The sequence below is a fragment of the Elgaria multicarinata genome, chromosome 10 (assembly GCF_023053635.1).
Source record: "Elgaria multicarinata webbii isolate HBS135686 ecotype San Diego chromosome 10, rElgMul1.1.pri, whole genome shotgun sequence".
Taxonomy (NCBI): domain Eukaryota; kingdom Metazoa; phylum Chordata; class Lepidosauria; order Squamata; family Anguidae; genus Elgaria; species Elgaria multicarinata.
In genome coordinates, this window is record NC_086180.1 from 75071080 (window position 1) to 75094723 (window position 23644).

Genomic DNA, 23644 nt, shown 5'->3' on the forward strand with positions numbered 1-23644 from the left:
CACTAAAGGTGCAGAAGAGGGTAATCAAGATGATCAAGGCCTGGAGCAAGTCTCCTATGAGGAAATGTTACAACATTTTGGTCTATTTAGCTTTAGAAACGACAAGACACAATAAAGGAGTATAAAATTATGCATGGTGTAGGGAAAGTCAGTAGGGGTCTTCCCTAATACTAGAGCCCTAGGTCATCTCATGAAGCTAAATTATGGGAGATTCAGGACATATAAAAGGAAGTACTTTTTCACACAGCACATAAACTTTGGAATTAGTGATCACAAAATGTAGTGATGGCCATAACTTGGATGGCTTTAAAGGTCGATTAAACAAATTAATGGAGGATAACATGAGCAGTATCTACTAGTTGTGATGGCTATATACTACCTCCAGGATCTAGGGTGACCATATGAAAATGAGGACAGGGCTCCTGTATCTTTTAAGATAGTGGTTCCCAAACTTTTTAAAGTAACCGCCCCCTTGGTTCCACAAACTCATGCCAGTGCCCCCTACCCTACACTATAAAAATCATTATTCAGAATAACAGTTTTCAATGACCCACTAAGGAAGATAGTAACAATAAAATTCAGAACAGTAACAATTAATTGAATATTTATTCAAAATCCAATTACATTTTTTTTATTTATTCAATTAAACATAATTGATGAACTTGATCCAGTGATATCTTTTCAAAGTCTGATAGTCATTTAGCAAGAATATTAGATATCACATTTAGTAACTAGGGTACTAAAGTCACTATTCTGTAAATTCTTTATGTGATGGATGGGCTTGATGAAGTGATACCAGTTTCCCAATGTCTGGTTTAAAGTCACTTCACATGAGTCTTAAATCACCACGTTTAGTAATCTGGAGTCGATTTCTTTGCTTGGAGAGAAGTAGGCAGACCACACTAAAACCACATTCCACCAAATATGATGTTGGAAATGCGACCAGGAGCTTCTGAACCACTCTCCATAGTGCAGGATAGCGATCAGAAATTGCCTTCTGTAACCAAAACTCCTGGTATGGAAAAGACCACCTCGAGCGCCCCCTTGCCGCCCCTTTGCCTCTTAGCGCCCCCCTGCTGACCCCTTGCCTCTTAACCCCCCCCCCCTATGCAATCCCACCGCCCACTTTGGTAACCACTGTTTTAAGAGTTGCATAGAAAAGGGGGTTTCAGCACATGCCATTTGTATGCATGCAGCACCTGGTGAAATTCCCTCTTCAACACAACATTTAAAAGCTACAGGAGCCCTGCCCTCTTTTGTATCTGGTCAAGAGGGCAGGGCTCCTGTAACTTTAACTGTTGTGGTGAAGAGGGAATTTCACCAGGTGCTGAGTGCACATAACTAGATAGCCCGCCTTCTCCATCCTGAGGCCCTTCAGAAGTGTTGGACTACAGCTCCCAGAACCCCCAGACACCTCTGTGTTGGACTACAGCTCCCAGAATCCCTCATGCTGGGGAACACTGAGACTGCCGATAGGGCCTGTGGGCGTGGCAACAGTGGGAAGCGGCGCTTGGGCAGATACGAAAATGAAGTCCTAGAGAGTGTCCCCGCGAGCCATTCCCCTTGAGAGGCAACGAGGCCGGAAGTGGTGTCGCGGGCGAGCGCGTGGGGCTGCGGTTGCTGCGCGTGGAGAGAAAAGCGGCGCTTGCGGCATGGACTACTCCGGCGTTGCGGGGTGGGAAATGACGGAGCGGCTGCAGACGCTGAGCGTCGTTGCTGAGGGCAGCCCCACCTCTGCCGCGCACTGCCCACCGGGGCCAGTCCTGAAGGAAGGTGAGGAAGGAGCCGCGCTTGGCGCTGAGGGCCGCTTGGCGGGGGACCCCGCGCCCTCACAGGGGCTTCCTGCGGAACCGGAGCCCACTGGAGCCGCGCCTGCCGGAGGCGATGTTGAAGAGCGACGCGCGCAACCCCCCGGCCTTTGTCTGGGCCCGGTGGAGCCCCCCGCCCTGGCCACCGCGGAGCCCGGCTCTTGGGACGCGGCGGTGGAAGGGGAGCCGCCTCCGCTCGGGCCTGGCTCTGGGGCGGGAGGGGAGCCTGGTGAGAAGCCCCGCCAGGACCCTGCGGAAGGCGGAGGCAAGTCCGGCCCAGTCGGGGAAGTGGAAGAAAAGTCGGCCCCCGGTTCCAGCAGCTCCTCCTCCGTTGCCTTTCTGAACTCGAGCAACGATCTTAAGGGTGAAGGGCTGGATGGCGGCTCGGGTCCGGCGGCCCTAGAGACTGGGAAGGCGCCGGCAGTGGAAGTCGGCAAAGCTCCCCCGGAATCGGATTCTGAGACGGAAAGGTGGGTAACTTCCTCCCCCAGTACCACCCTTGTATATTCATCGGGGCAGGGAGTATTTATTTCCCTCTTCTCCCCCCTCCCCTCCCGTTATTTTCAGATGTGTGTGTGTGTGTGTGTGTGTGTATATGTATGTGGCGGCGGGGATGTATGTGGGGTGTTTGCATTTAATGTGAAAGCCACTGTATTAACTAAAAGTACTATGCAAGCTCATGATGTATTTCATCGCTACACTTAAATCCCACAGTGCACTCAGTGAAAAAGGCAGAGTTTGTTTTTGCAGCATCACATTCTTGCAGCTGTTGGCAGAGTAAGGCCAGGTGGCATATGAGTATCAGAACAAGGGTGCAAGCATCACGATTCAGAAGTTATTGCAGGGAAGTCAGCCATCCAGGCACTTGGTGGTTCAGACTAATAGGGAATTAGTAAAGGAAAACATGCATTATGCGCTACAGTATGTGTTATTCAGCTATGCTTAACTTTTTAGACGTTGTAACACTGGAGACTTAATTTTATTTGTTAAAGCAACTCTAGAGAAGTTTTTTGAGTTTCCAGTTCTGCAATTGCACATTTATATAGAGAAAAATGATACAAGTTACTTGTTCTCTATCTTGTATAGTTTGCTGTCCACTCAATAAAACGGGCAGAGTTTTGTTCTGCTTCCCTTGTTACCAACTTTAAAAACAACAACAAAAACAAGGCTTTCCTAATTTCAAAGAACGAAAACCCTTGTTCTCACTTAGTTGCAGGCATAAACTTTAGTAAGCTACCAAAGGCAGCCAAAGTCTGTGGCCCTGTGATTATTGTTATAAAAGTCCTCTCGGCTACACATCTGTTTTTCTTTCCCATTATACAGTAATTTCTTCCCTGAGGCTTTTTTTTTGGGAAGAATTATGACAAGATATATGTTGAAAAATAAAATTTCACTCTTGCACAGTGATACAGACAGTTCATCTTCATCCTCCTCCTCTTCCTGTCTTCCAATGCTGTCTGAAGATGATGATCAGCAACATAAGAATGAAAATTACTGTTCTATTAGAAAAAAAGGTGGGATGTCTGAAGTAAGTATATCTGATACTCTTCTCTTATAGAATTATTGGGTAGCATTAGATGCTACTTCGGGAACTGCATGATCCAAACCTGCTTTTGTCAAGATAATAGGAATTTGTGGTCAGAGGGATATTTAAAAAAGGGGGAATGTTGAGAGTGAAGGGTGCGTAAATCCTCCTATGTTTGCTGATTCTTTTGTGCAAATGTCTGTACCAAGGCTCCATTCTCCTTATTCAGGCTTGGAAGGTGGTTGGGAAAATGGCAATTGCAAATAGCCTTGGGGGTAGACATTTGCAGGGGAGAATTGGTGAGTGGAAGACATCTAGTTCTGCCCTCACCTGAATTCCTACTTACATAAAGTGGGACAAACTGTCAGTCTCCAGCTTTCCTTAGCTTCTTATGACTATTTTACATTTTCTAATCCTACAAGAAGTTGCTGAAACAATTTTTCTTGCACCAGAAAGGGGTTGTGAGCTACAATTACATAAGGGCCATTTTCCTTTTGGGATCAGAAACTAGGCTGGAAGGACTCATTTCTTTGGATTTCATTACCTTCTCCCCCGCCCCTTTTCATTTGCTAATCTTCGCTCCCAACTTAATGGGGCTTTTCAGATGTAACACTAAGCTACTGTGGGTTAATTCCCCATGGAGCTTGGCTTAGAGCAGGCCAGCCGACACTTAGAATATGCATACAGTGGTGGTGGTGCACTCGTAGCTTGCCATGTTGTGTGAACCCAACATTGTGCATTATTTAACGGGGTAGACAATCCATAGCTTGTTTTAGGGTTAATTGAGGGTGGTCTACCCCCTAAACAACCCATGCTGTTGCGTTCGTATGACACTGCAAACCACCTCAAGCAAGACTGCAGGCACCATAGAAAAAGGGCACCTGGCACAACACAACAACCCCTGTGATTAAATTAAATCACACTAGGCCAGTGGTTCCCAAAGTGGGTGGTACTGCCCCTTGGGGACGGTGGGATTGCATAGGGAGGTGTTAAGAGGCAAAGGGGCAGCAGGGGGCGCTCAAGGTGGTCTTTTCTGAGAAGCGCCTTTCCAGAAGGTCTTAAAACCCAGGTACATTTTTATGGGAGAAAGTAGTTTGGTCCCAAGCCATATAGGGGAAGAATCCACACATGTATTAATACTGTTTAAGAAGAGTCCTTTTAACGGTGAATTTAAATGTTTCAAAAGCACCAAAACGCTAATGAAGAGGCATATCCTGCTTGGTGTGTCCCGCCACACCAGCTGCAAACAGAGGTGTTTGCTCTCTTTTCCCTCCCTCCCTCGACAAGCCTGGGCCAGGTGCTTCCCATTTAAAGGGGCCGTGCTCCTCTGGATCCTGATGGTCTGGGTGCCCGGGCTGAGCAGTGGTGGCGGCAGCCGGGCGGAGGAGCTGAGCAGCTGAGAATGAAAAAGGGGCCGTGCTGTGCCCCTTTGAAACATTTTAATTCACTCTTAAAAGGACTCTTCTTAAACGGTATTAATACAGGTGTGGATTGAGGAGGGTCTTGTTGGCAACATGGCTCTGGACAACTTGGGCTGATGGAGCGCCTCTCCTGGCATGACCCTACCCAAATATACTGCACTCATCATCTAAGGCCCTCCTCAGAGTGCCTCCTCCTAGCAGAGGTTTGCAAAAAATGGAGATTTTTTTAAAGTTAGTATACTGCTGTGATTGACCTGCTTTTTAAGCACATGCGTTCTCTTGCAGCAGCATTTTGGCCCCGCCGGGCGCTCCTTAGCACGGGGCTTGCCGCCACCGTTATCCCCTCCCTCCCTGACCCCATTGGACTCCGTGAGACTTACTTCTAAGTAGGCATGCATGAGATTGGGGAGGGAACCTGTTGATTATGATTTTTTTATACAATTAAATGTCTTAAAAGAATATTAAATCAGAACCGGGTACAATACAACCACCATCGACATCTCTTCTATTTATTTACATTTTGGTGATTTTAATTAAGCTTGCACACTTATTTTGACATTATTCCAATAATATTTAATGATTAAATTCTTTGTTTTAGATTAGAATAAAAATGACAGAAGCAGGAAAATCAAAAAAGAAATGTAGACATTATAGCTTGGGATATCTTAAGTATGGATTTATACCAGCACCAACAAACCAGCAGCTGCCAACGTGCCTGTTATGTGAAAAGGTATTTTCTAATGAAGTAATGAAGCCTTCCAGACTGAAAGAACATTTAAAGAAGGCGCATCCTGACAAGGCAGATAAGAACTTAACTTTTTTTCAATCACTTCGTGACAAATTTCAAAAGTGGCCAACACGGTTAAACATGATTCACAATGCTTCACAACAAACTGATGGTTTGCGTGCATCATACAACATCTCATTGTTGATTGCTAAATCAGGAAAGCCACATACAATTGGTGAAGAACTCATCCTACCAGCAGTTAGTGAGGTTCTGAGTACTGTTTTGCATAAGCCACCACATGATATAATTAAGACAATTCCTCTCAGCAACAATTGAGTGCAAAGACGCATAGATGAAATGGCTGAGAATGTGGAAGATATACTGTGCAGCACACTAAGGACAACAGAATTTGCATTACAACTTTACCAGGCAGTGAATCTTTGCTTCTCACTTATGTGCGTTTTATAAAAGACGAGAGTTTGGCTCAAGAGTTGTTATTTGCAAGGCAACTAAAAACCGATAGTAAAGGCGAGTCAATATTTTGTGTGGTTGAGGAGTACTTCAAAGAAAAGGAAATTCCACTTAATAACATACTTGCTTGTGCAACTGATGCAGCACCATCAATGACTGGTCGCTACCGTGGGTGTGTTGCTTACTTGAAAAAATCAATGCCAAATATCTTTACCATTCACTGTGTCATTCATCACCAACATCTGGTTGCAAAAAACCTCAGTGGTTGACTACACAATTCATTACACACTGTCATTACTGCAGTGAATAAAATTAAAGCCCAGGCTCTCAATGATCGACTGTTCCGGATGCTCTGTGCTGTGAATGATGAAGACTTTGAACATTTGGTGCTTCATACTGAAGTTCGTTGGCTATCAAAAGGAAACTGAGATGCTTTTACAACCTTTTTGACAATGTTGTGGAGTTTTTTGAAGGTACAAATGCTTTGCTCAGTAATGACCTCAAAGAAATCAGGCATGACATTGCTTATTTGTCTGAACTATTTGCAAAGTTCAATGCAATGAATTTGCAGTTGCAAGGAAATGACACCAATCTTATTAAGGCCAAATCTGTCGTTTCTACATTTATTGCAAAGTTAACTCTACTCAAGTGCAATATAGGCCGTCGCGAGCTATACCAATTTCCGAGCTTGTCTGAGCTAGAACAGAAAGGCGGTATACAAGATGACGATCTGCACGTTTATTGTGACCATTTGAATATGTTGCATATGTCTGAGCGATTCGAGGATCTTCTTATGATGGAAATTCCAGACTGGGTGATAAATCTATTTTCAGATATTGAGGAAGTTGGAGTGGTGGAAGAAGAACTAATTGAGGTACAAAATGACAATGAGCTGAAGCCAAAGTTTAAGAAATCGTACCAGGAGTTTTGGTTACAGAAGGAAATTTCTGATCGCTATCCTGCACTATGGAGAGTGGTTCAGAAGCTCCTGGTTGCATTTCCAACATCATAATTGGTAGAACGTGGTTTTAGTGTGGTCTGCCTACTTCTCTCCAAGCAAAGAAATAGACTCCAGATTACTAAACGTGGTGATTTAAGACTCATATTAAGTGACTTTAAACCAGACATTGGGAAACTGGTATCACTTCATCAAGCCCATCACATAAAGAATTTACAGAATAGTTAGGTACTCTACCTAGTTACTAAATGTGATATCTAATATTCTTGCTAAGTGACTCTCTGACTTTGAAAAGATGATATCATTGGATCAAGTTCAGCAATTATGTTTAATTGAATAAACTAAAAAAATGTAATTGGATTTTGAATAAATATTCAATTAATTGTTACTGTTCTGAATTTTATTGTTATCTTCCTTAGTGCGTCGTTGAAAACCGCTATTCTGAATAAAGATTTTTATAGTGTAGGGTAGGGGGTACTGGGCATGAATTTGTGGAACCAAGGGGGCGGTTACCTGAAAAAGTTTGGGAACCCCTGCACTAGGCTGTTGTGTCAAGTGAACTGGGTCATTAACAAGTGTCAGGTTACACTGGGCTGTTGTGTCATGCGAACTGGGTCATTAACAAATGTTAAGCTACATGTTGCACATAAAAGCATGCTTTGCCCCGCATTCAGCCCTAGACTAAAAGGGAAGCAAGTAGTGACTTGTTTACTTTCCTTCAGCTACTCATGCTACTGACAGAGTGGTCAAGTGCCATGAGGATACTGTGCATGCACAGCTTTTGCTAATTCTGGGGATTTGGAGAGAAAACTACTATCTGAAGAGCCCGTTGTGTACTTTGCCTTCCCTTGGACGCAGTGTATGTCCACATGCAGAGTTCATGAACATTGACAGTGGTTTGCTGATGAGCAATAAATTGGAATTTGAGATTGCAAGTATATCACATTTAACTATAAATGGATTATTCAGGGCGGGAAGCAGTAGGATTTGTACCTTAGCATGAAACTGAAACTTGAAAATTACTTAACCAGCAGGATCCTCTTCCTGTCGAAGATCTGATAATAATTCTACCTGAATCTGTTGAATTGATGTCATTTGGGAAAGTTTCCAGCATCATTGAGCATCTAGGTAAGCAAGATAGGAATAGGTGTTTTTTTCCTTTATTCATGAAAACAACTTTTTTCCATTTATGTCATTTAATGGATAGTTTGCTGCTTTATTTTTGAATCAGTGTGGTATAGTATTAAGTGTGTGGATGCTAGAGGTGTTGTACAGTTCAGTGCAATAGGATAGGCAGAAACTCTATTAGACCTGTCCTTGGTTTCACTCAGCAGTATTCTTATACTTAACCGAACCTTCTCTCTCTTTCCATCCCCTTCTATTCTTTCACACATTCATACATCAACTCTGTCTCACACAGCCATCCCAAAATTGTTGCAATTTATGCCCCTTTTTCTCCTCAGAAATGCATTATAGGTCTTTAGGCAATGCCCGAAACATTCTCTTCCTTTGAGAATTCCTATTTTTCCTTCCAGTTGACAATAATAAAGCCCATTGCATGGAAATGGGTATATCCAGAGAATGGGCTATTTAACATTAAATAATGAGCTATTTAACAGTGCCATCAGGTTTCCATTCCCAGAGGGCAATGCTAAGTAATATTCCATATTGGGCCCATTCAGACAACACTAAGCCATGGTTAGGCTGCTGATCGTTGTGCAATGGATGATTAGTGAGCAAGTTTAAATCATGGTTATGTAGCCATCATGGTTAGGAATGGTTCACATGACAAGCTAAGCCATAATGTTTAGGTCAAAATGCTTAACCACCGTGGCTTAGCGTGTCATCTGAACAGGGTTTTAGTGATTCACAAAATAAGCAATTACATGTTGGTGATCTAATGTTCTCGTATTTACTGTGGGCATCGGGTTAGCCTTTGTTTTGTTGAAAGTGATTTATTTTTATTTATTTTATTACATTTTTATACCACCCAATAGCTGAAGCTCCCTGGGCGGTTCACAAAAACTAAAACCATTCAAAGTATATAAAAAAAGTATAAAACATGATATAAAATACATGTTAAAAAGTGATTAAAAACATACCGCACATGATTAAAACATCTTTAAAACATTCTAAAATTTCACTGGATAGGCCTGCCGGAATAGATCAGTCTTTATTGCTTTTTTAAACTCTAAAAGACTGTCAAGTTGATGAATCTCCACCAGCAGGCCATTCCACAATCTGGGGGCAGCGGAAGAAAAGGTCCTCTGGGTAACAGTTGTTAATCTAGTTTTTGCTAGCTGAAGTAGATTCTTCCCAGAGGACCTGAGTGTGTGGGGCGGATTGTTGCGCAGACTTTATACTGTTATTTTTACCCTACCCTGTGCCTGCTTACCCTACCCTGTGCCTGTTTGCATTCTCTTCCCCTCCTTATTGTTTTACTATGATTTTATTAGATTGTAAGCCTATGCGGCAGAGTCTTGCTATTTACTGTTTTACTCTGTACAGCACCATGTACATTGATGGTGCTATATAAATACATAATAATAATAATAATAATTGTATGGGAGAAGGCGATCCCGCAGGTAGCCTGGACCCAAACCATGTAGGGCTTTAAAGGTAATAACCAACACTTTGTACTTCACCCAGAAACTAATCGGCAGCCAGTGAAGAGATTTTAAAACTTGTGTAATGTGGTCACCTCTAGGTGTACCAGTGACCAGCCTGGCTGCTATATTTTGGAGTAATTGAAGTTTCCAGACTAGGCACAGAGGTAGCCCCATGTAGAGTGCATTTCAGAAGTCAAGCCTTGAAGTTACCAGTGTGTGCACTACCATCTTTAGGTCTTCCAACTCTAGGAAGGGGCGCAGCTGGCGTGTCAGCTGAAGCTGATAGTAGGCACTCCTGGCTGTCGCATCTATCTGGGCTGTCATTTGGAGCGACGGATCCAGAAGCACCCCCAAGCTGCGAACACAGTCTTTCAGGGGGAGTGTAACCCTATCTAGAACCGGTTGACACACTTCCAAAACCAGGTTGTGGCCTTTGACAGCAAGCACCTCCGTCTTGTCTGGATTCAGCTTCAGTTTGTTTTTCCTCATCCAGCCCATTACCGCCTTCAAGCATTCATTCAGAGGAGACACACACAATAGCTGATGCTGTTGTCGAAGGCATAGAGAAATATATTTGGGTGTCATCAGCATACTGATAGCACCCTGCCCCATGCCTCCGGATGATCTCTCCCAGCGGCTTCATGTAAATATTAAATAGCATTGGGGAAAGAATGGTACCTTGCGGTACGCCACACAGCAGCTCCTTTTTGAGGAGCAGCTATCCCCAAGCATCACCATCTGGAACCTGCCCGAGAGGTAATTTCAGAAGCGCAGCTAGAGTTGGACAAGAGCAGATAATATGATGTAACTAAGACACACCTCATAGGATTATGAGATTGGCTATAAAATCCTTTTCCTTTGGTAGCATGTTGGCAGTATTCAACGCTGTGCGTTCGCTTGTTGTGTTGCATCCACGGGACTAACCAGTAGCACAATAGGAATCTACTGCTTCCTAAATAACCCCAGAATGAGTGGAAACAGCCATTTCTGGGATGGAACAGGTCACTGGAGTTCCCTTCTGCGACCTCTTCTGCCTGCCCCATTTTGAAAACTGGCTTTTCATTTGTTTCAAAAATTCTTTATTGCTTGTTGTGCTAATTTGTGGGCAGCATTGTATGCTACCATGTATATATTAAGCCATGTTGTACAGCCAAATGAAAATCTCCCTTACCCCAATGAAAAGATTAGAGGCAAACAAAGTTCGCCATGCCTGAGATGGCTGTCTAATTTTAGGAATGTTGTCAAAAACACCAATTTGTATCCCACAAAGTTAAAACACAGGGAAAAATGGGCTTTTTCGCCTTTGTATTGTTCTTGCTGTGGTAAATATTTTTGCAACCAAAAGTCTTGCTGAATCTGTAAAGCTGTGTCTAAGCTATATAACTTCAAAGTGCAGGTAGAGGCGGAAATGATTGAATGCTCCTACAAACATTCCCTGCACATTGAAAACTTAATGTTGGAATGAAGGATTTTACCCTTTTCCCTTGCATCTAGTTTTCTTTATGTAGGGATGGTTTATTCAAGGGGGAACATGACATCACATGTTCCCTCAATTGTAGTCTGGTGCAGGGCGCAAAACAAGAAGAATAGGCAAAGCTTTAAAATGGTGCCAGAAATGGAGACATTTATTGGGAAGTATATTATACAACAGGGGTGTTGAACCTCTTTCATGTTGTTGTTGTTATTATTATTATTATTATTATTATTATTATTATTATTTGCATCTTTATACCGCCCAATAGCCGAAGCTCCCTGGGCAGTTCACAAAAACTAAAACAATTCAAAGTGTAAAACAAACAGTATAAAAACATGATATAAAATACACATTAAAATGAATTAAAACATACCATACATGATTAAAACATCCTGAAAACATTCTAAAATTTCACTGGATAGGCCTGCTGGAATAGATCAGTCTTTATTGCTTTTTTAAATTCTAAAAGACTGTCAAGTTGACGAATCTCCTCCGGCAGGCCATTCCACAGTCTGGGAGCAGCGGAAGAAAAGGTGACTGAAGGCAAAAGAAGATGGGGACAAAATGTAGCTTAAAGTTCTTCTTGCCAGTAAATAAGCATTAGGAGAAATTCTTCAACAGTTTTAGAATGGGGGAAAACATGCATATATTGGGGAATCCCAAGTGGCTGATTCAGCACCCCTGCTATATGTGATAATTAATTCAAAGCACATTACCATGTTTGGTTTGAAGTAACACGGGTTGAATGAACAACTACAGTACATCTTCTTGCCCTTCAGGAAAGATCAGTGCATTTGGCATATAGTTTTCAGTATATCTATATTTAGACTACCATTTTGAGGCATTGGCTCCCCTTTCTGGCCTCCGTTTCCCTTGATACTGCCTGTCATTTCTTTTCTTGAAATGGTACAAAGAAGTCATCAGCCTGCCACATCGAATCTCCTAAGGCTAGTCCTGTGTGTATTCTCCATGAAGTTAAGCCCCATCGATGAAGTAGGACATATTTCTCCCCAAATGTTGTTTTTGTTGTAAGTCTTGGTTTTCTAATGGAGTCATTCTGCTCATAATAGATTTTTAGTTATTCTAGTCCTTTCAAAGACATAAGACATGAATTATAGTTCTTTCTTCTAAACACAAACTACTTCATTAAGCTTGAGTTGGTTGCCATGTAATCCCGACTAAAAGTAAGAAAAATATTGCAAGTAGAATCATAGTACAAATGCGGATAGTACAAATGTGATGTCTTATAAGATACTTTGAGTCAGTGTAATTAGTACAAATATGCATTTAAGCACAGCCTTTTTCTTTTTGGTTCAAATTTTATCCAATATTCCTATCTTCAATTAAATTAATATAGTGCATAGGAGAAAACAAAACCCCACTCATTATTGGTAGTAGTTTCAGAGTGAATAGGCTGGTAGTATAAAATATTCCTGCTGCTAGGAGGAAAAGGATAACCTTAAAATGGGAGTGCTAACGTTAAAAGCTTTTGAATTAATATGTTTAAAGTAGATATTTGATTAATGTGACTAAGTAAAAAAAAAGTTGCTCCATAACTCATTACAAAAAGCTATACACCAGTACTATGGTTTGCTTATAGCTGCAGGCTTTGAGGGGGGATGTCTTATTGTATTTCTACGCATTACAGGCTTTTGAGAGAAGTGGGTTTGAGAACTGAGGAAGGCCATTACCAGTCTCCTGCTGTTCCCCCTCCTCCACTAACAAGCCTGGTGCTGTCCAAACCCTATTGCAAGAGATTTTCTTCTTGCTATCTGCTGTGTCAGGCTGTCTCTGTTTTGGTGTTCTCTGGAGTTTGTGAAGGACTGTCTGACAGGGAATATTTAATTGGACATTATACTGAAGATACATGACTTTCTTTCAGGAAATGAATTTCTATTAATATTGCAAACACGTTTTCTTGCTTCCATAGCAGTGAACGTTAGACTTTTTGCTGGATAATTGGGAGTAATTAACATTTTTATTAAATAATATCCAAATCATCTGTGCTATGTGCAAGTTTTTTCTTTAGAAAATGACCCTTTTTAACATAGTGTTCCATGCACTTGAGGTGTTAAAAGTGAAGTCTATTTGTCAGAACAGTTCATAATAGGTAAACAGGTTAACAGCCAGTTAACACTTTAGCATGATATCCAAGATTGATAGCATTGCTATTTAGTTCTATAACAAAGTGTCATAATAGTAGAAGTAATGTGTTCTTTTTGAAGCTTCTGGTTTGTGACTCTTCAATTATACCATCCTAGTCAGTGTCATGGTTAATGGAGAGTTACAGCAATATGATAGTTATCTATTACAATGCTAAACTTTGGTCTTAATTTGTAGCAATATCAAATTTGTTAGCAATTTGTAGCAACTATCTTAATTTGTAGCAATAAATAACTGTAACGCGCTAACAGAAAACATGATGTATGCCTGGGAACTGATGGGTTGTCGGGATCAAGTGGGAGAGAGTGGGCGTGCTGCGTGCAGTGTGCCTGCCTCTTCTGCTTCACAGCACAACCCACGTTTGGCTTATTCTTAGGTTGTACAGTGCGACATGTGAACCTGGACCACTGGGTTGATTAGTGGCTAAACAACCCAGTGGTTAACCCAACAACAAACCATGAGTTAACCACTGGTTTGTTTAGCCCCTAAATATCCAGAGGTCCAGGTTCACACAAAATGCTGCACCACCTACGAACGGACTAATTGTGGGTTGTGCTGTAAAACAGAAAATGTGGGTGCCCGGAGACAGTGTGCTCACTTGTGCAGGACTGATGGATTGTCATTACATGTGAACCAGGTCATTGTCTCCCAACTGTTTGATCACAGTACCTTCAAAACGGTGCTGCTGCCAGCCTTTCTTCTGAGATGTTTATGGCTTGCCCTCTCATGTGAATGACCCTTTCTCTCCCTTTCTTCCCCCCCTCCCTTTACCATGCTCTCCAGTGTGTGACTCATGCAAGGTCTATACAGTGCAAACTGTGTTGTCCTGTGTTGTTGTAGTGCTGCCAGCACATACAAAAGTAGGCCACAAATTTCATAAGCCTAAGAAAATGTTAGTATTGATGACTTGTATATTATATAGTGTATTTTTGGACAAAGTGAGCCTGTAGTTTTGGTGTATCTTATGAAAGTTCCCTTTATAATTCTGAAATAGAAATGTTGTGATATAAGCAAACATAAGCTTTTGCCAGTTTGCTTCCTTGCTTGAAAGCTGAGTTCTGACATTAATTACATGTTTTACCCATCACTGTAGGTATAGATCAATATTATAGTTTATAGCAGTTCTGTTCATTTTGGCCATGAGGCTTGTAGAATCATGAGACTTAAACTATAGTCCTCTTTAGCCTTTAAAAATGATTTGAAAAGATCTTTCAGTGTTATTATAATTTCTTTTTAGTAATAATTGAGTCACAGAAAGGGCTTCCTCCAGTGAATGAAGAAACTGTGCTTTTCAAAGAAGATCGTCATTCAGTAGGAAAGGTGAGCAATTTGCAAATTCTTTGCCTATGTCACAGTCCTGGCTTTGCACTCTGTGTGTGATAGATTTCTGTGTAGTTTTGCATATCTATTGCTACTGGATTTGAAAAGGATTAAGTGGAGTTGGCATATATAAAACTGAAGAGGTACAAATGTTACTAGCGTAAAGGGATTACCAAGGTATTAAGAGAGTAGGGCTGTGCACCACCTCGAGCTGAATCCAAGGTGGTACCAGGTTGGCCCAAGGCAGCCTGAAGACAAAGCAGATTGATACTGAAGCCTTAGAGCACCTTGGGCCGATTCAGGGAAGTGTTGGGCCACTCTGCCTGCCCATGAAAGCTGGTGCAAGGCAGGCTGTGAGTCCGGGTGATTCCATTGGACTCATTCGGACTGAGCTCCCTCTCCCTCCCTTCCTTCCCCGGTCACCTCCTGCTGGTGCCAGGACTTAGCTTGCCATGCGTCCTCTTACCTGATAGCTGAACTCTCATGGGGGCTCTTTTTTTAATAGCTCTATGGCTGCAAACTGCAGCGGGTGTAAAGGGTCATTTCCCTTAGTTCTTCAGGTTTGAGGGGGCGGGCAGGGAGGGAGGGGGGAGTTGGGAGTCCAATGGACTCCCATTCAAACTTGCACCCAGCTGTCTTGGGCTTCCTGCTGCATGTCTGGCACTCAGGAACCCTGCAAACGGTGAGCTGCTTCGGGGGGCCCAAATCTCGCTTTGGGTTCAGTACTGAAGCGAGGTGGGCAAGCCCTGAAGCGGCCCAAGTCAAATCGGGGCTTCAGCTCTGAAACAGCCGGCGAGGCGGGGGTGCTGTGCACATCCTTAATAGAGAGCAACCTTTTGAAAGATACTTCATGTGCTCATGTGGTTTGCAAAAATATCTTGCCGTGATGTGGAGCAGGAACTTAGGCTGGTAAAAACTAGATTGAAAGTTCATTTGTCTGTTTTAGGTTGTGAGCCTGTTGGCAGGGCATTCTAGTACTACGCTAATTTGAATGTTTTTCTATATGAACTTGTGTTGCCTTTGTAAACATTCAAGGTGGGAAAGGTGAGCAAATTATAGTAATGCATAATTAGAAGTTAGCAGTAGATGAAACTTACAAAAGACCAAAAAAAAAAAAAAAGGTCAATTATATAAATAAGAACAGCAGTATGATCCTAGAACAGAAGAAGCAGTTAGCTACAGTTAAAATGACTGTAACCGGTTAATGTAAAAAGGCCATCTGAAATAGAAATGTTTTGCCATGCCAGAAAGAAACAAGGTTAGAAAGCAGATAGACATCCTAGATTTTAGGTGCATCATCATCATCATCTGCTGCTGCTGCTGTTGCTGCTGCTACACGTAGGCCTACATGGTGGTTGTGCAGTTTTCTGGATTGTGACTGGCACAAATACTATGGGTGAATAGACCTCTTTCTTTCTTTCTTTCTTTCTTTCTTTCTTTCTTTCTTTCTTTCTTTCTTTAAAACACGCACAGTGTGAACCCCTCCTTTGTACAGCATCTTGATCAATATAAAATTGAACAGGATGTTACTTTATAAAATACCGGATTTTTCTCTTGTAGAAATAGTTAAAGTTTATAACTGGTGGGCCAGATGCTCAGTAAGGATTGTCTTTGGTAGTTTTTACACCCTTAACATTTCATAAAAATGTGGACCCGCTTTTATAGCTCAACTAGGTCAGAACTGTGCATGTGAATATATCCTCTAAAAAGAACCCACGTGTTTCAAAAACCTTTGTCCACTTTGTTGGAGACATTCTTCAACTTTTTAATATGGAAAATAATCACGTCCTCAAAAACATCTTTCCTGGAGTACTTCTATGGATACTGCACTTAAGGCTGTTTTAGAACTTAGAGGAAAACATTTACAGTATTTTGTGTTGGGTGCCTCACAGTACTTTGCCCCCCAAGCGTGGTATTGTAATTATAGAATTTGTTTTTAAGCTATTAACTTGCATTGTCTTGCAGATCTTTGAGGTATTTGGTCCTGTGTCGCATCCGTTTTATGTGATACAGTTTAACAGTCCTGAACATATTGAATCTAAAGGTATTAAAATGCATGATCCTGTGTATTTTGCTCCATCGGTTGAAAGCTTCACCCAGTATATATTTCCAGAAAAATTAAAACAGTAAGTCTAGACTCTAAAATTTGTTTTTTCTTGAATGCCTCAATACTTTCCCGGAAGAGTGTCTTTAGTGATGCTTTCCAACATGCTTAGATATACATTTGCTATTAAAGCTAGTCATTAGTCTTCATGCACTTCCAGTTCTCTGTATATAAATGAGCTTTTCTATGTGCTAATACAGATTTTTCATTTGAATGACTCTTGAGATTCTCATTTTGTTCCTCTCTAAAGATTTCCTCTTAGCTATGCTTTTGGTATGGGAAGAGTCCGCTCTCGTTGCTCTGAAGGCTTTTACTTTTTAATTGCCTAACATTGTCTTCAGAGGATTCAAAATAATAATTCATGAGCACAAGCCAGTTTTTGGGATCTAGGTTCTCTTATGAAAAAAATCTACTTGCATTGAAATTATTTCAGTCAGAAGTTTAAACCTGGTTTTATGTCCTCTCCTGGAAGGGTGTCTAATCCACTCTAAAACGAAGAAGCTACAATTTTTCAAAGTCTTCTCTGTTGATCCACCCTTGTCTGATGATAGATACAGCATTCACCTGCAGAGGATTTCAGAGGGTGGTTTAATATGAAATGTGAACTGATCCTATTGTATTTTGTGCAATGCGTGCTGGGTACATATCCAGCATACCCAGTGGCTTATGTTGACTGAACATTGTTGAGGGTTAACCTTCAAATAACCCATGGGCTGTTGTAGGGTTATTTTGAGGTTGTTCAACCATCCAAAAAGCCGTATCTCTTGGGTTTGGATATTATGATAAGCTGCAGGTTGGTGGTGGTTATGCAGATTTGGTAACAAAAAGCCAGGTGGGTAGTGATTATGAAGATTGGCTCACAAAAACCCCACTGTGGCTTGTTTTGATTGTGCAAACCGGCCCATTCTGTACTTTAAGGTGACTGTGCATCGCCATGCTTCATTTTAACTCATATTGCTTTGACTTTGGTTTAACAAATGTTTTATGTGTCACACTCTTAGGCATCTGAATATATTTCAACTCCTAAGAAAAAGAAGCATTTAGAAATCAACAGCATATATTAATTTGACTCACATTCCTTATCCCTCAGTTTCAGTGTGAATAAAGAAATAAGTAATAAAGGGTGCAGTCGTATGGACTGGGAGGCTTACGAGTATCCAGGGCAGAGCAGGAGGCCTGGCGGAGGTGATCCTTGCCTCTGCCATGCCTCCCACTCTGCAATGTAACAGGCGTGGCAGAGGGGGAGGGAAGGAGGCTGTGGAGGTCTCTGGATAGGGTGTAACCTGGGCTCCCCAGTCCCCTCCCTGCCCACAGAACCACCCTCTTTCCTGCCTCTTGGAGGGGCATTGGATTGCACTCTTAGGCATTTAAAATTTGATTTAAAGGTTACTAAAATTCCTGGCCTCTCAGATTTTAAAACCTACCTGTGCCTTCTCTTGTGCTACTCCACATGCACTTCTCTAAACTGTACAAAGTCTGTAGAGTATAATTCAGACTTGACAGTTCTGACATGCTCTGTGTCATGCTCAAAACTACTGTTACATAATACATAGCATTGATACAGTGCATCCCAAGTTTTCAAACTATTTCATATATGCTGTCTCTAACTCTTACAGCAGTCCTGTAAGGTTGGTCTGTATTGAAGATGGAAGCTCTAGGGCTGAATGCCTAAGGCCACCTAGTAAATTTGTGGCAAAGCTGATTTTAACCATTGGCTTTCGGCTTGTGCTCTTAACGATTGTGGTATCCGATAGTGGGTGACATCCACTTTGTCTCATCTTCTAGAGATAGAGGATCTGATGCATCGTGGAAGAATGATGAAGAGCCACCCCCTGAGGTAAGCACATCCTTTTTGTACTGATTTTTCCCTTGAATGTCTCTAAGTGGTTCCAATTTAAAGTGCACTTTCGGTTTATTTAAAGGAATATTATATGCAGAAAATCACTTGGCAGGTATCTGGTGTTGAGTTCAATTTTTACCTTCAGAAAATGAATCTCTTTTGACACTTGATTGTCTGAGCAGTCCCTTGTAGTTAGACACTGTGCTTCTAGAGATAGGACTGTGTATATCTTGTCAGCATCTTTGGTTCTTTTCAAGAACCAATTTGAGTTATTTAGCTCCGTGTTTCCGTGTTTGTTTGAATGCTGATTTTGAAAGTAAAGTTATTTTTAGTCTGAAAGGTTTTAAAATTCATTCATCTTTAGTAAGAAGTTATGTTGTCCTGATTCGAAGCTCCTCCTTGATTCACACAAGGGAGGGGGCGATTCCCACCAATTCTCCCCTTTCTTCAGCCCTTTTCACCATATCTCTTACCATTCTCAAAGGATAGATTTTTCACAATGCTTCAGAAGGAAGTGGGAGGTGGGAGAGCTCTGGTCCATGAATATGAACTCCCGTAGGAAAGTAGGATCTAAGCCATAGTCCATAGCATGTCGTCGTCGTCATCATCATTATTATTATTATTATTATTATTTACATTTATATACTGCTCCATAGCCGAAGCTCTCTGAGCGGTTTTTCAAAAGTTAAAAATAGTGAACATTAAAAAGAAATATACAGAATTTAAAACCATAAAAAGCATAAAATATAAAGAAAAACAGACAATATCCATTTAAAAACAACTCTTCTGGGGTCAGTTAAAAAACTCAGCATATGCTGTTAAATGCCTGGGAGAAGAGAAAAGTCTTCACCTGGTGCTGAAAAGATAACAATATTGGCGCCAGGCGAGCCTCATCAGGGAGGTCATTCCATAATTGAGGGGCCACCACTGAAAAGGCCCTCTCCCTGGTTGCCATTCTCCGAGCTTCCCTCAGGATAGGCACCTGGAGGAGGACCTTAGATGTTGAGCATAGTGTATGGGTAGATTCATATCGGGAGAGGCGTTCCGTCAGGTATTGTGGTCCCAAGCCGTGTAAGGCTTTATAGGTTAAAACCGGCACCTTGAATGAAGGATATATGCTGAATAACTATGTATTCAATAACGAAGCAGATCTTTGTCCAGTTTCAAAATACTTCCACTTAGTTTAAATAATAAGGCAAGGAAAGTTACATGACTAGTTAAATCACTCTGTACTTGGAATCCTAAGAAAATCATTGCTTTTGTTTCTTTTTACTTATGAATGGCTATTAAAAACAGGATAGTAATGCTAATAAAGGCAATAGTAATAGTGGGTGACATCCAATTTTGCACTGGGGAAATATCTTCCTGGAATTCCTTCCTTTGAGCCTCCCACTCCCTAAATGTTATGCACCAGCATTGGCAGACCTTCCTGAACTCTCTCTCTCTCTGTGTATATATTGTGTGTTTGTGTGTGAGAGAGACAGACAGACAGACATGGGTGGCTGAGAAGGGGAAAGAGGGTTCCCTGAACCTCTGCATGGGAGCTCTGCCTACAGAGGGCATTGCCACCTGTTTTGGGAGGATTCCCCACTTCTTTCTCAAATTTCTGCTACAGCCACCCCATTCAAGCAGGTCTCGCAACCTTCTGTAGCATTTTGGGAAGCTCTGGAGAAGGCAGTAGTGGTACGTTAACTTCCAGGAACACCTTTCTATCAATGCACTATTGAATGTCAACCAGTATTTCAAAGCATTAGGTGAATGATTGAACCTTCAAGCTCCGTGCTGTTGCTTGCTGTGATAGCTGGTGAAATGGAAGCATTGGTATTTGTTTAGTTGCCAGTTTTTTACTTACGTTTTCTTATTTAGGCTTTAGAATTTAGTGATGATGAAAAAGAGAGAGCAGCCAAGCAGCAGAAGAAATCTCAAAATGTAAGAAGAAAGAAGTTCAGATCACAGCAAGAGAATTCTAGTAAGTAGCTGCTAGTATAGAAATTCAATGTTGACTTTCAAACCAAGTATAAAAGCTCAAAAGGCCAATTTCATTTGTGGATTATTGTATCAGTATAATTCATTGGGAACTTTAGCTGTTGTATGTCAGAGCCTTTCACGCTTAATATTGTTTTTATACACAGTAGAAAGAATGCATCTGTGGGGGCAGAAGAGAACAATTTTTTAAGCTGTGTAAGCTTGAAGTAAGCAGTAATTCTATTGTGCCAAGCAGTATGATGTGGGTTAAATGTTCCTAGCCCTTTGCAAGAAAAGTGACATTAGGTCACATATCATAGGACAGTAGATAAAATAACATGTGGGGGAATTTGACATTTTTCAAGGTACTGCTTGAAGACACAGGGCATAGATTGGACTAGACTATTAGTTGTCCTTGTTACTTGTAATGTTCTTGTCTCTGACAACCTGCAGGGCTTGCATACATGAAAGAAAAGATTTCATTGGATGAAACAATGAAGTCCAAAACAGTTGTGTTGGACTTCTCATTTTTTCTTCCAGGGTTCACCCTTGGATTCTCTAGAGCCATCAACAAACCTTAATTCTCCCATCAAACGTCATTCCAGTCCTAACCCTCATATGGTTTCACTGATTTCCGCTGGGCTTTCTAGTCAAATGGTCTGTGTATTAGATCACAAAAGAGAGAAACGCGTTCTCATGATGCAAAATGGATTTATAGATGAGAAGCCTGATGCATTTCAGTCTGTCATTTATTTTAAGGCCTTCTTCAGATGGTAGAAAAAAGTGTCTGCAGAAAAAAGTGTCTGCAAAAAAAAGTTTCTCTCCTTTGTGACTTGAATTGGATGCTCATCTCCTTCTGGGTCTTCCCTGTATTTTAGTGGCACAAGCTGTAAATTTTAAGAAAAAAAGATGGAGAGAGATTGATAGTTAAAAATATAATGTGCAACATGTATGGTTCAAGAAATAGAAACTGTGGTGAGCTTCAAATGCCTCTTGAAAATGCATTTGCTCACTCTGGCTTTCCCTGACTTTTAAACAATTATGACACTGCTCTGTTTTACTGTTTTTGTTGTAATTTTTAAGGTATTTATTGTGTTATATTGTTTTTATATAGATTTTTATATTATATCATTTTTTTAGTTTAAACTGCCTGGTATAGAAGTAGCTTAAATAAATAGTATCATAGAATAGTAGAGTTGGAAGGGGCCTATAAGGCCATCAAGTCCAACCCCCTGCTTAGTGCAGGAATCCACCTTAAAGCATACCTGACAGATGGCTGTCCAGCTGCCTCTTGAAGGCCTCTAGTGTGGGAGAGCCCACGACCTCCCTAGGTAATTGGTTCCATTGTCATACTGCTCTAATAGGAAACTTTTCCTGATGTCCAGCCTGAATCTGGTTTCCTTTAACTTGAGCCAATTATTCCTTGTCCTGCACTCTGGGAGGATCGAGAAGAGATTCTGTCCCTCCTCTGTGTGACAACCTTTCAAGTATTTGAAGAGTGCTCTCATGTCTCCCCTCAATCTTCTCTTCATTGACAACATGGGCACTGTGAGGGAGACCAAGAGTGATAGGGCTTCAATTTTAGAGCTCTGCCACTAGTACGCTTTTAGAAAACGTGATATTAAAGGCATCCTCTTTGCAGACAACAGACTTGTTCCAACAATGACCATGAATTATCAAATGCCATTAATTTGTTTTCTCTTTCTTTAGATGAGAATGGAGTTAATTATCAGCCCAGACAACAATATCCTTTGGATTATTCAAGTGGATGTAGGGGAGAACCTAACCCCACTTTCTCAAGGAGTAGATTTCCTCATTCATCTGCTTCTCCACGTTTCTTTAGACAACAACCAAAGACTCGACAACGTTACTCCTCTGACTATTCAGAACTGCGGAGCCCTTCAGCTTTTTGTCAGCAGCAGAGGCAAGAGAGTCTGAGGAGACATCAATATTCCTTTCCCCCCCCATCATTTGAAACTGTTAGTAATGAAGCAAATTTCCCACCTCCGTCTGTAACATGGGGATGGCCTCGTGGGTGTACTCAGAATATTTATGACCCATTGTTGTCACTGCTTTCTCTACCACCACCGCCTCCGCCTCCATTACCACCTCCATCTGCTGCTCCTCCACCTTAGTTAGGTTGTATTTTAATCCTCTCAGTGATCTGGAAACGATCAAGTTTCTACCTGAATGTTGTATATTTTGTATTTTTCATGTTTTTTGGTGGGGTGGGTGAGACTTTCAATTATGTTCAAAAATATAAAGTTAAATGAGTATTTTGTAATAAATCAAAGTGTACATCTTTTTTGAGAACTGTTAATAGAATGTTTAGTGGTTTATATTGTACACTTAAATAATAGAAAGATTTAAACATGGATATATTTCTTATACTTTTACAATAAAAGTTGTTGGAAGCAAAATTTTTATTGTAAATCTTTACATTATTTCTAGAGCAGCAGATCTAAACTAATATGTATTTGGCAGTGTGATAAAAGAAAATAATTCTATTTGAGGTGTATTGGTGGTTAAAAATATTGTCCAGCAAGAGTAAATGTAATACATCGGATTATATGCTCAGTGTATCCGTTCATGATTCTATGTAAATGAATATGATAAAAAAAGGAGAAAAAGCACCACTAAGTGGTGTGAGAAGAGAGACTGGCTCTGGTGCTGTGCAGGATAATGAATCTTTAATGGTATTGTCAGCTTTCTAGATAGAGAAAACAGCTTTCGATGAGGACGCTCCACAGAAAAAGTGTTAACATTTGCTCCTGACGAAGGATTCATTATCCTGCACAGCACCAGAGCCAGTCTCTCTTCTCACACCTCTATGTAAATGAATGCCACTTCATAAAATAAAAAAGCGAAGCAGTTTTTAATCCTACCAAGGTTAGTGGGCATATGCTTAATACTTCAATTTTGAACGGGATTTTTAACATTGGTGTGTTTAGCACCTGAATAGTGGATTATAATGGCAGCAGTAGCCTGTTTGATCTTTTTTTAGTCGAATTTAAACGCTTATTTGACCTTTCTGACTAAGTGACATAGAAAGCTGTAGGAGGAATAAATAACTTGAATGAATATTTTTGTTCTACATTATTAATATATAATACAGCAAGATGTAGTTTTATCCTATGAGCTCATTGGAAAAAAATCTTGTCTAGTCAGTTTAAGATTACTAGTAAATCCATTTCAGCATCTAAAGGTGATACTACGTGTGATTTTTGGAAGACTTAAGTGCCTTAATGTGATTGTTCAA

At 41.1% G+C, this 23644-nt stretch overlaps 1 protein-coding gene across 1 annotated transcript; it reads left to right on the forward strand.

Moving 5' to 3' along the window:
* The first annotated feature begins 1652 nt into the window (after positions 1-1652).
* On the forward strand, positions 1653-23046 carry NAF1 (nuclear assembly factor 1 ribonucleoprotein). Its single transcript, XM_063135116.1, has 8 exons — positions 1653-2278; positions 3213-3336; positions 7942-8038; positions 14394-14476; positions 16442-16602; positions 18366-18417; positions 20287-20389; positions 22096-23046. Exons 1-8 carry the CDS (start codon positions 1653-1655, stop codon positions 22518-22520), a joined length of 1671 nt encoding a protein of 556 aa, XP_062991186.1. The 3' UTR covers positions 22521-23046.
* Positions 23047-23644: the final 598 nt, after the last annotated feature.